The sequence below is a fragment of the Hypomesus transpacificus genome, chromosome 13 (genome assembly GCF_021917145.1).
Source record: "Hypomesus transpacificus isolate Combined female chromosome 13, fHypTra1, whole genome shotgun sequence".
In the NCBI taxonomy this organism is placed as follows: domain Eukaryota; kingdom Metazoa; phylum Chordata; class Actinopteri; order Osmeriformes; family Osmeridae; genus Hypomesus; species Hypomesus transpacificus.
This window is the reverse complement of record NC_061072.1, coordinates 2,687,008-2,700,468: the sequence shown is the minus strand read 5'-3', so window position 1 is coordinate 2,700,468 and position 13,461 is coordinate 2,687,008. Positions and strand designations below refer to the sequence as shown.

Sequence of the window (13,461 nt, the reverse complement as noted above, 5' to 3'; positions counted from 1 at the left end):
ACCACTACACATGATTGATTAGCATGTCATCTCAGCTAAAAAATGAGTTGGACATTTATCAGTTTTTTTGTGTAGCTGCAGGGGGGTGCATGTGTGTTTGTAATGATCTAGGAGAGTGGTGTTTGATGTATTTAAATTACCTCAGTCGTAAATATTTAATTAATTCTGTCAATGCACTGTAAATCCCGGCAAAGCAGAAAGCTGCATTGCACAGTTCACTCTGACTCATGAATTGTAACTCACTAGCCTGCCATCTGTTCTAGTTCTGTGAAATTATAGATAAACTAGTTAGCAGACACTTTGCCCCATTGTCTGTTGTTTTGATAATCATCCTTAATAACGCACGGCATCAATATGGTCTTTAAACTAATTTAGAACTTAATGGAGTCAGATAGGGGCAGTCATTGGATGTTCTGGGGTAACATTATTAGAGATGTTTGTGAAGAGCAAATAAAAATCAGCTGTAGATTGTGCTCTCTCAAGTCAACCAGACAACCAGACCCATTCAAGAGGGGGGAAAAACGGGGGATTCATATTTTAACATCTCACAAAAAATGCACTTACATGGATAGAAGTAAAGTCAGGGACTCGAATGGATGTTATATTGCCGTAGCTCTAATAGCTTCCTTTTAACAGGGTTGGAGAAGCAGAAGCTGAACCATTTTAAAGTCAACTGCTGGTTTCTAGTCATGGCTTCAAAGCAAACTAAATTATTGAGCTCTGTTATTAATGTTTATAATGTTATGATTGCCAAAGTGTAGTACCATTATCAAATGATATTTTCACAGAAGGCCTGTAAGACATTGCTAAATATTATTGCGGTCGCAGAATACAATGCCATGCCCAATTGTTAGCAATATCCTCTTTTTTTTTCCTGAAATACTTGCGTGGGTGCTATGCACGCCAACGAGGAACTCTGCTCGTCATGTTATTGAGTGTGACATTGAGCAATTTTCTATCTGCTTCTGGTTTGACATGAGGTGGTAGTAAAGAAGCAGTTGTCTCTGAAACATGGCAACCATGGCTCCAAGTAACACTGCTACCTACCTGACCCCCCCCCCCCCCCCCCCAAGGATCCTCTCACTAAATCAGGGGAATTCCTTTGTTAATAATTTGTTACACTTTATTATATTAAATATTAATCCAAAATGATTCACTTCACAAAATCAACAACAACAAACAAATAATTTCTGCATATGCAGGTAGCAACGCTAGTGCTATATAAGTATTTAACTGGTCGGCTCCATGACGCCAGGTAAGTAGCTAGCTCCTGAGACTTCTCACCAAAAGAACGAAGGGGAACCTTCGATTAAGACATGTTCGTAGGTACCTAGCGAAAAGTAGCCTCAACTTTCCTAGACCTTTAGCTACGGCACTAATGCTGAAGGCTCGCTGATATAGCTGTCGGTCTTACTAGAATGGCGTAGGTATGCATTGTTGCTAACGTGTGCATGTGAGAAAGACGCGTGAGTGACAGAGAGACGGAGGGCAGGAGAGGAAATGCAGCTGAACGAATACGCTGCGTGTTTTAACCTAGTGTTGTTCTTCTTTTTTTTGGAAAATGCAATATGTGGCGGCCGGTGTTGATTCTGTGGCGCACCGCCACGAATTAGTCTGTGTGGGAAACGCTGTTTTCTGAAAGGAGGCTATGACATGTCCGACCCAAGTGTGTCTCAAGTAGTTAACATACAACACCCAAAATGAATGCCGTCTCTCTGGCCCTGGTTGAAAAATACCTGGCAGGCAGGTGGAGGTGTAGTGGATCATACTGGACTCCCTTGACATTCTTCTCAGACCAGACTTGGTACCAGAGAATTACAGGCCCCAAGTGTCTCAAAACCCCCATGGAGCATTGTTGATTTAACTCCTGAGTTCTCCAGTTGTTGTGTCAGGCTCTGATTTCCCAGCAAGACACATTTCATCCACCATTATTTGTAGTTCACTCAAGACAATCAAATTTTTGATTTGAGCATTAATTGATACAATGACATGGACATAGGTTTGATTTTGGTGGAGTGGATAATCTAAGGGAATGCTACTTATGCATACATGACATATGAGGCAGGGAGCAATACAGATATAGGCCGAATACCAATACTCTGTGTTACCCCTACTCCTTACCCCTAGCCCTTAATTTACCCCTAGCCCTTGTGTCTTGAAACTGAGGGGTAAGGGCTACATAGCCCTATGAAATGAGACACCACTTGGTTACGTATATCGATGTCTCCAAAGCAAGTAGTGTTATGCACTGATATCAAACAAAATTTGCTGCTAATGGAGTTCAGTTAAAACTGTAGACATGTTAGTCGGATAAATGTGATTTCCTAACGTTTCAATTAAGAACATGGTTGCAAGTATATATGTACAGGACTATGTATAGCACAAAACAAGACTCGTAATTTTTAATCAATTATTTAACCCCAAAATATTACATTTATCGGACTCGCTGGATGATCTAGCTGCCATTGTTGCCGTTCGCGCAGTATTCACATACCCCTAGGTTTCAAGTAAGCTCCCGTTTTCACTTGGTTTTAAGGGGTGTATACCCCTTCGTCTTAGCCCTACCCCTCGCTCAAAAAGAGTATTGGGACACCATTTACTCTCACGTGAACGCGCAAAACTAAGGGCAAGGGGTAGGGGTAAGACAGAGAGTATTGGGATTCGGCCATAATCCCCCTGGTGGATAGAACATACAGACAGCAAGGGGGAGAAGTGGATGGTGGAGAGTTGCAGCAGCACTGATCATACAACAACCGGGGTGAGTGTGTGCGTATCCGTGCGCCCTTTTAAGGCCGTCTTATCTGACGTGGCCCAATGGGCTTGTGCTGGCTACCACAGGTGTGGTAATAAGCGGATGAAGTGCGCTGCCCGATTGCCCTGCCTAAACTAGCTTTGCTCATTGGTTTAGCCTGTCATTCATTTCAAGGAGGTATTGTTTCATGTATGCCCAAATGAATCAATTCTCATTTATCCTGAGGTTTCAGAGAATCGGCCAAAGCTGGTTCATGCAGAGACTCGCGCAATGTTACTCCGTCACAGTACGCAGCCTACATACAGCAGGGCGGTCTACTTAAGACCAGATACTCCGACATTGCTTAGCGCGACACAGGATGTCCAGCGCGTTTCTCTTGTTTCTTCCACCACCCCGGCCTCCACCCTTGGTTCTGTGTACTTTCTACCTATGGGGAATGTGTATCAAGCTCTCTGCCATGATATGAGATGGTGTCTCATTGGGTTACCGGCGGAGAGCAGAACCATATCGCCAAGAACAATATTTGTATTCTCAAAAACATTCTTTAACTGCTACTGAGTCTTCCTGCTTACATTTACTTTTATTCATTTAGCAGACGCTTTTATCCAAAGCGACTTCCAAGAGAGAGCTTTACAAAGTGCATAGGTCACTGATAATAACAACAAGATAGCTCCAAAAACATTGCGAGTAGCCAAAACATGAAGCACATATTGTGAACAACCAAAATAAGTGCCAAAGGGAAAAACCATAAGAGCATGTATTTAAGCAAGTTACAATCAAACAACATGAACTGCTATAAGTGCCAGTGTACCTGTAGAAAAGCAAGCAACAAAATATTATAGCGAGTACAAAAATTTAAATCAGTTACCACTAACCACAAGAGCAACAAGTCTCTAAGCAAGAGTCATTGTGATCTTTGTTGAAACTAACATCGGGTCAAGCAAACCATTCCTAAGTACCGTTGTACTCTCGGAACAAGTGCGTCTTGAGCCTTTTCTTGAAGGAGAGACAGTCAGTGTCTCTGATGGAGGTGGGGAGTTGATTCCACCACTGGGGAGCCAGACAGGAGAAGAGCTTGTGTTGGGACCGGGCGGTCTTGAGCGGTGGCGGTTGTCTGAAGAAGACCGTAGGTGGCGGGTGGGGGTGTAAGGCTGCAGGAGAGACTTGATGTAGTAGGGTGCAGTCCCGTTCACTGCTCGGAAGGTCAGTACAAGGGTCTTGAATCTGATACGGGCTGTGATGGGTAGCCAGTGGAGAGAGATGAGGAGCGGGGTAACATGGGAACGTCTGGGTAGATTGTAGACCAGGCGGGCCGCTGCGTTCTGAATTCTCTGAAGAGGGCGGGTTGCGCATGCTGGGAGACCAGCGAGCAGCGAGTTGCAGTAGTCCAACTTGTAGAGGACAAGTGCTTGGACTAGCAGCTGGGTGGAGTGCTCAGACAGGTATCTACTGATCTTCCGGATGTTGTAGAGGGTGAATCTACACGACCTGAAGACTGCAGCAAAGTGGGCTGTCAGGGAGAGCTCCATGGAGAGATCCATGGGAACCCCAAGGTTCCTGGCAGAGGATGAAGGGGTCACCGTCGCAGATCCCAGGGTGATGGAGAGATCGTGGGAGATGGAGGGATCAGCCGGGATGATGAGAAGTTATGTTTTGGCGAGGTTCAGCTGGAGGTGGTGCTCGGTCATCCAGGCGAAGATGTCTGTGAGGCAGGCCTCAATCCTAGCTGAGATCCCCAGATCGGTTGGGGGAAACGACAGGTACAGCTGCGTGTCGTCAGTGTAACAGTGGTAGGAGAAGCCATGGGAGGTGATGATTGGTCCAAGTGAGGTGGTGTACAGAGAGAAGAGGAGAGGTCCAAGGACGGAGCCCTGTGGGACAGCAGTGGAGAGCTCAAAGCAAAACAATATACCTTGTTGGCTGCATGCTGTACACAAAAGGTTTCCTTTGATCCCTAACATCCGTTAACAACCTTAAACTTTTATTGGAGCATTAAATTGTCCGTGCTTTGCTTTCTGTTAGCCTGACGACTTTCTCACTCACAAACGTGCCAAAAGGCCTTCAAAATAAAGGCACTGTACGCTTACCAAATAAAGTCACTTTTCATCGGCGAGGAACCCATACCAACAGTGTCAGAGAAGCCAGTCAAGAGCTTAGGGCGCTGGTACGATGCCAACCTCAAGAACAAAGTTCAAGTGGACCAGCTTAGGCAATCTGCGGCCTTGAGAGTATCGACAAGTCCCTGCTTCCTGGCTGGTTAAATCTCTGGTGCCTTCAATACGGTCTTCTACCCCGGCTGATGTGGACTCTTACCATCTATGAGGTCCCTATCTCAAAGGTTGAAAAACTGGAGAGGTTGATCAGCTCATTTGCCAAAAAGTTACTGGGTCTTCCCAGGTGCTTCAGCAACATAGGGCTGTATGGAAGAGGTATTCTGAAGCTGCCTGTGTCCACTCTTACAGAGGAATTCAAGTGCTCCAAGGTAAGACTGGAAATGACACTAACAGAATCCCGTGACCCATGTATAGCCCAAACAGCTCCTACTCTGGAAACCGGAAGGAAATGGACTGCAAGCGCAGCTACACAGCAGGTAAAGGCAGACCTAAAGCACCGTGACATCATTGGCCTTGTGCAACAGGGGAGAGGAGGTTTTGGCCTCGGAGAGAGCAGACCATCTTGGCACAAGGCAGCTCCATCTCAGCGCAGAGGTCTGGTCGGTGAGGAGGTGCGCCAGCAAGAGTAGAGAACAAGGTGCGCAAAGGCTGTCTCCCAATCGAAACAGGGACAGTGGATGAGGTGGGAGGGAGTTGAGAGAAGGAAGTTCTCTTGGAAGAAACTGGTGTGTGGAAGCATTTCACACCAGCTTCATCTTACGAGCAACGTATGATGTCTTGCCATCTCCCAGTAACCTTCAACAATGGTACGGAGAAGACCCAACGTGCCCACTCTGCCCGTCTCCAGCAAACCGTAAACACATCCTGGTTGGCTGCAAGACAGGCCTGACTCAAGGCCGTTGCACCTGGCGGCACAACCAAGTGCTAAAGTGCCTTGCAGCTATGCTGGAGACCAGACAAACGACCATCAATGCCCTACCTCCATCATCACGTCTGTGAAGGTGCAAAGCCAACCAAGACCAAGGCCAGTACAACATCAGACCTCGGTCAGCTGGGAGGAGCTGAGACTGGAGGCTTGTGGTGGATCTGAGTCAAAGGCTCTACTTTCCACCAGAGATTGCCACTACGAACCTCAGACCAGACCTCGTGCTCTGGTCCTCCTCAACTAAGAAGGTGTACATCGTAGAGCTGACTGTGCCCTGGAAGGACGCTGTAGAGGCCTACGAACAAAAGAGCCTTAAGTACGCTGAGCTGGCAGCTGATGCTGAGCAACGTGGCTGGAAAGCCAAAGTTTGCCCAGTGGAAGTAGGCTGCAGAGGCTTTCTGCAGAGGCACATCTGGGACGCCAGGGGCCTCATGTACAAAAGATAGCTTTCATACCAGAAGATGGCATACAGCCAAAACTTGAAAAGTACCTACGCACAGAAATATTCACATGTATGAAACCGGTCATACGCCAGGTCCTGTGCACCTTTCCTTTATAAATCACAATCAACGTGAGATTGACCGCGCGCCACTGACCGCGCCTTGCTTCCTCCCATAACTGAATATGCAGATGACCTATAAATGTGCTCCTGAGGTCATTTCTTTGTCTGAATTAAAATGGCTAAACACACAACAACAAAATTCACAGACTGTGAGATCGAGGTTCAAACAACACAGAGGTGGAGGCAAGAAAATGTGTCCTGTTTGGCGGCCTGTCATCAGGTATTAGCAACAAAAGAAAGTCGGCGGAGTGGAAAACTGTCACTACTTGTGCCTTTTATTGTTGTTAACCTGTAGCACTTTGAGATTTAGCTAAATATAAAGTGCATTACAAATACAATTATTATTATTATAGGGCCGTAAATGCTGTGCGTTCGAAGAACCGGACCATGGCAGAAATTAAGAAGAAATGGTCTGACGTAAAACTTGAAATCAAGAAAAGAGTGGTGGCGCACCTTACCGCATGGCAGCTATAGGTTTAGCATGACATGCATTTCCTGATTGATTTTGTTGTTTGTTTGACACCTTCAAGTTTAACAGAAGTTCTTAAGTGGTGGCGGACTAAACAGTAGCATTTCCCGTTTGGGTTTTGGCATTTTGGTGTGATCATCCACATTAATGATCAAAGTTTTATTTTTACGTTTTATGAATAGTCAATGTCATAGACGTATGACAGTAACTGTAGTGGAAACTTTATTTTGTTATCTTTGGTGAGTTTTGGCACTTTTCAGTTAGAATTCGCCACGTTACAGAGCTAGACAAGACTTTGCAGACGGTTCGCACATTTTCACGTCTGCTCAAAGGTTTCCGTGACGGCCCGCACATTGTCACATCACACCGTGTGTGTGAAAACCAGCGTACGCAAGCTTTTCGTGCGTACGCAACATTTATACATGAGGCCCCTGGTGTTGCCGATGAGCCCTCTGGAGGTGTTGTGGGCCTATCATCGAAACACCGGAGAAGGAGGGTGCCCAACTGATGACTCCAATGAGGTTTTCTGACCCTTTTGTCCCACAGACGGCATGGTGACTCTTACCCGGAAACACCTTGCCTGTCTGCGTCAACCCACTTCACATCTCAGGAGTGCAAATCAACCAGGGATTATAGACCTAAAACAGAACTGAACTGAAAGCAATTATATAATTCTAATATGACATTGGTTGAAAACAAATGATACATAATAGTAATGTAATTGTGACAATTACATGTAGCCTACAATATAGCGAGGTAGCTGACTTCACCACTGGCGAATTCGCCTTTCATCAACCCCAAGTTTGCGTGCTACAGATCTGTTGCTGCAATTCCGTATTTGTGTTCCATAGCTAGCAAAAGCTTGTTAACGTTATAAATACTAGGCTATTCACTTTCTACAATAATATACATGAGTGTAATATAATTCGCTTTTATTGTTTATTATTCACTCAATGTCTGGTTCGCAACCCACAGGTGGGTCGCGGGGGATGAAAATTGGGTCGGCAAATATGTTTTCATAATTATTTTGTCATAGGTTTTTGTAAATGACTTCACAACCATTTTCTAGTAGTGCTTTGTTACCTGTTTATTTCCCGTTTTATATGGTATTTACTTTTATTTTGAAATGATTGCGCAACAAGCTGGTGCTAGGTGCTGTAATCGGACGTACACTACCTGCAGAAGAAGAAGTTTGGAAGGATAGTGCACTCACGTGTAGCTCACAGAATAAATACGGATATAAGATAAAGATAATTAATTAGCAGTACAAAATATAAGGATACTTAGCAACTGTTTGATGAGGAAACAAGGTTTGTTTGATTAATATGTCTAAGTATAAGTTGTTCATATTTCATGTTTGTAATTTGCTATGCGAATTGTCATGATGATGTCGCGATGATGTTGTGTTTGTTGCTAGGGATAAAAGGTGAAGTTCATGATCATCGGATCATGAGCTTCAAACAAATACATACATATGCATGACTGCGGGAACTAAGGGTGCAGAGGGTGCTGCAGCACCCCCTGACAGCACGAGAATTTAAAATGATATGACTTGAAAATCCACCACCGTGGCACAGCCTCGCAGTAGCGGACTGGCCATCGGGAGCACCGGGAGAAGAATAACGATGGAAAACCAGGCTAAGAAACGTAAGGGTGGGGCTGAAAAATTTAGGCAAAAAGACATCACCGTCACTAGACAAGGTTTTACCAATGAAAAAACGGCTGTGTTTATTAAACATAAACCTCAAATACGATTTTCCGCTCAAATAAAGGCCCAAAATGTTGGAAGTACATTGGAAGCATTAAATGTGGGAGTACCTATCTTTCTTTCCGAACTAGCATCACATCAAACACAGACTGTGCATGCATTAGCAGGGCAGCTGTGGTGTCGTAGATACTTTAGAACTAATTATGTTAAAACTAACTAACTATTAAACTATGTTTAACTAATGTTAAAACTTGAACAAATAAATAATAACGGTAGGGAAATTGTACATTTGCAAATACCCCGTTTCATATAATTATATTTTTATTATTTAAAAATTAATTATTATTAATTATATTATATTATTTATATATAATTATATAACACATATTTGAAAATGTGGGTCGCCGAAATTTTTTTGTTGAAAACCACTGTCTTACAGGATAAGCCTGCCAAAAAGCATTAAATCTCTTCTCACAGTCCCGCTTTAACACTCATCTGAACAGATGTGTACATACCTGTCAACACTCCCGTTTTCCCCGGGAGTCTCCTGTATTTCACACCCATCTCCCGCCCCCCTCCCGTTTTGTCATTTCTCCTGTGAAACTCCCGTAATTTGTATGGCCAAACCTCATTATATAAATATTCACATCAATATATTATTTCAATGTTGTCCAGTTGCCAGATCTTGTATGAAACGCATCCTACTCACATAATACATAGGCTATCATACAATTTTCAACACATTTGTGACTGCAACCAGAGCCCGTCTATATTAACTACATTCTCTGCCACAACCTACAACCCAGTTGCGCTGTTGATATCTCCGCAGGTAGGCGGGAGAATTTGAAAAATACATGGTTGATTTTTGATACAGAATCACTTGTAGAAATGTCTCAGGTGGTGCTACGGCAAAAAATATATTTATAGCTGCAAATTAACAGTAGGTTACACAGTAGCGTACTAGCCTTTGGGAGCACCTGGAGAATTCCCGATGGGCCGAGGCACTTCTGGTTGCCTTATAATTCGCTTGCCTTATTTTTTTATTTACTACTAATACAAATTTCGGCAGAAGATTGAGCGACACGGTTGGCCAGCAACACGCTTGGCCGGCCCCCCTTTCCCCCAGGACGGTTGGTCTATTCCAAATTAACGTCTATGCACACAACAGTGACACTGACATATAGAAAGCTAACTAGTAGACAATATAAAGATGGAAAACTAGGCCAATAAACGTAAATGTCATTACCTTCACTGGACAATGTTTCACCAATTGAAAAGGCGGCTATGTTTGTTTGTTTTACATAAAGCTTCAAAAACGTTTTTGCTCAAATCAGCCACAAAAAATTCGCTCGCGCGCTATGCGCGCTTGCATTTTGCGTTGAAGTCCCTATAACTAGCATCACATCAGGCACAGAAGTTGCATGCATTAGCAGGGCGCTCGCTGTGGTGGCGTATACGGGACCGGTTCTGGTGGGCCGGTCTGGATCAAAGTCCAGGGCCTATTTTTACTCCCAGTCCGTCCCTGACAGTAGGCTACATGGACGGAGGAATTTAATGTCTAATCAGCAAGCCGCATCGACAATTCCCCCCCCCAAAAAAATGTTAGTACTCCGATGTTGACAGGTATGGATGTGTACCAGCTGACAGGCTGGTACACATTGTGATCAGCGCTCTCCTGCCAATCAGGAGTAACGCTGACCTTGAGAGAGTAACCAATTGTGAAGCAGAACATTTTAAAAGGCTTTTAAAAGGCTCAAGACGCCCTTGTTCCGGAAGTACAACGGTACTTAGGAATGGTTTGCTTGACCCAATTGTTAGTTTCCTCAATAATCACAATGATTCTTGCTTAGAGACTTGTTGCTCTTGTGGTTAGTGGTAACTGAGTAAAATGTTTGTACTCGCTGTGATATATTGTTTCTAATGTTGCTTGTTTTTCCACAGGTACACTTGCACTTATTCAAGTGTTCATGTGTTTATTGTTCATGTTGTTTATATGTAACTTGTTTAACTACATGCTTTTGTGGTTCTTCCCTTTGGCACTTATTTTGGTTGTTCACAATATGTGCTTCATGTTTTGGCTACTCGCAATGTTTTTGGGGCTATCTTGTTGTTATTTTCAGTGACTTAAGCACTTTGTAAAGCTCTCTCTTGGAAGTCGCTTTGGATAAAAGCGCCTGCTAAATGAATAAATGTAAATGTAAAAGAATGAAAAAAATATGTTTAGACTTGCAATTATTGGTGGGGACAATTACATGTTTCCTATACATTGGTGGGGACATGTCCCTACCATCCCAGCCTAAATTTACGCCTATGGGTACATTTACAGGTCTGGATCCATTGTGAGTTTAGTATCCAAAGTAAATGACCATGGGTTGTGGGTTTGAAATTGTGGAAGCCTTTTGTTGCAGTGAAATTAGGTTAGCAGATAGGGTGTGCAGGTGTTGAGGGTGCGCTGTGTGCTCGAGATGTGTTATCTGCCTGCTCATATTCCAAGGGCCTTGGGGTTGAAGCACTTCTCAGTCTATCAGCTCTGGAACCCACCAACCTCTTCACTATTAAAATGATCACGATCTACAGCAGACAAAGGAAAGAGGGACCTAATCTCATACAGGGTGTGTGTGTGTGTGTGTGTCCTGCGCCTCCGATGCTTATCTGGCTTTTGATGTTTGAGAAATAAAAGGCCTAGTGGACGTCCAGTGACCTGCACAAAGGACAAATACACTGGACACTAACTGTCGCAAACATTAACTATTAACAGCATTAATACAATTTGAAAGAATCTTAGAGGTGAAAGAACGCTGAGTAAAAAGGATTGACAAAATGGTCTATAAAATTACATGACTGCGGGAGGGCATCATAATGTACTGCTATTCTCCTTACCAAATGCAGCCAAACAAGATATGTTAAAATGTATTTTAACGGACTAGTATTCAACATATGGAATACGTCAACCAAATGGTATTTAGTCATGGGGTGCCACATGGATGTCTTAATCTTCCATGATTAAAGTATAATGCAATTGTTTTTCAGGAAAGGGAATACAGATTTGCTTTACGCTATGTTGATGGAGAAGTATACATTGTAAGACAATTTTTCTCCAACCAAGCATCCAGCACGGTTTTTAGAAGGATCACGTAAACTTGACATATTGAGTTAAGGATCTCACTTATATTGGAGTGATTTTCAAAGATTTGTCAATGATAAATTACTTGGCATGTGGAAAGGAAACCTTGGCTATCAGTAAACCCAGTCCATGTGTGGAACGGAAGCTTTCATTAATCTTCAGCAGAAAATAAGTAACCAACAGCTTGTATAGGAAGTTCCAGACAAAGGTCAGGTGGTCTCAGTGAGGGCCATGGACCCCGAGAGGCCAAGAAACGTAAATCTATATCCAATGGCCAGGGAAGTCCAGAGAGTTAGACTTCAGTTTTAAGTGGCCTTTCATCGAAAATATAAAGATATTTACTAATCTCCTTGCACTTGTATCCTGTGGGAGGGGCCCTTCTCTGTTCGCCTGTAGGTCACAGTGAAGATGTATAAGCGTGGAGCCCAAGGCTGGCTTGGTAAACCTCTGAACGCCACCACCACCATCCCCTACACAACCCATGTGATCTTCAGAGTCAGTGGAGAAGAGGAAGACTTGAAGATCCTGGCCAACACCATCTGCAGCATCACACTCAGTATATGACTCAGCACAGCCAGCAGACAAAGTGTATGGAGCTACTCTTGGTTTTCTACTAAAATAGTTTTTGCATGAAAATGGTTGGATATATGAATATACAGTTCTCATCAGATTTTATTAATGAGTGCCTTTTAGTACTGTAAGTTTTTGTAATATTTGTTTGTGGTTTTGCTACTCAGACTTTTATATGTTTCACTGCTATAGCTACTTTGTCATATAAAAGGATATAAAGGTTTGGCTGAATATTGTGGCATTAATATTTCTAGTCCCCCTGTACACCAAACTCTTCTCTGTCAAACTCAATGACATAATTATGGAACACTGTAAAAAAAAAAAGGTTTAAAAAAACCGGGAACAATCTGGCAGCTGGGACGCCAGATTAAACACAGTAAAAAAAGAAAGTTTAACTAACATTAATTAACCCTAAAATAATTGTAATTTTCCTGAACCAGTTTTACAAAATATCTGTAATATAACATTACAAGCTGTTCTTTGCCAGTAAATATAACTTTCATTAATTGAACTTCTAAATGAAACAACATTTCTAATTTTAAATGTGTACTATTATCCTGAATAAACCAGATTTGCGGAGGAAAAAACGATTTGTAATTGTACAAACATATGTACCTTGTGTACGTTCACATTATAAACCCATGTTATGACACATTCCAGTACCAATGTACAAGATATATCTGTAATATTACATTACATGCTGTTCTTAACCGGTAAATTCTACTTTTATTAAATAAACTTCAATGTAAAAATAGAATTTTCAATACATAAAAATATTCAATAAAGCCAAAACAATATATCACGATTAAACATGTTCATTCTTAACAAGTCGTGTGGACAACATACAGCATCCAGGGGGGTATTCCAGGTAGCGGGTTTAGTGAAAACTTTGAGTTGTTTAACCCAGAAAAGAGGCATACTCTGAGTTCCACGTTCCAGAAAGAGAGGTAACGAAACCTTTTGGTAAGTTTCCATGGTAACTTACTCTGTGAAACTAACCTGCTCGCTAGCAGGTTTTCCATGTCAAACTCTGCGTTTCTACCGATCCCCTCCCACTCTATGAGCCCGATAGCTTTGGCAGACACGCCATATCATTTCCTGGTTCAGCCGAGTGATCTCGAACAAAATTAAATTTACTTAGTTATACGCTGGGAGACGATTTTAAGATTGCGATTTGATGTGTTTTAGGTCCCTGATAATACCTAAGTTAACGTTACCATTTCCCGTCACAATCTGT

General features: G+C 42.8%; 1 protein-coding gene across 2 annotated transcripts in view; it reads left to right on the top strand.

The window, feature by feature from the left end:
• si:zfos-911d5.4 overlaps window positions 1-13,145 on the top strand; it is a 32,603-nt gene extending 19,458 nt beyond the window's left edge. The window contains exon 7 of one of the 2 annotated variants that reach the window (XM_047032282.1): window positions 12,051-13,145. In XM_047032282.1, the coding sequence (XP_046888238.1) occupies window positions 12,051-12,218 (168 nt within the window). In that variant the 3' untranslated portion in view covers window positions 12,219-13,145. Of the gene's footprint in view, window positions 1-12,026 lie in introns of both variants that reach the window. The other variant, XM_047032283.1, reaches the window with a different exon arrangement.
• Window positions 13,146-13,461: the final 316 nt, after the last annotated feature.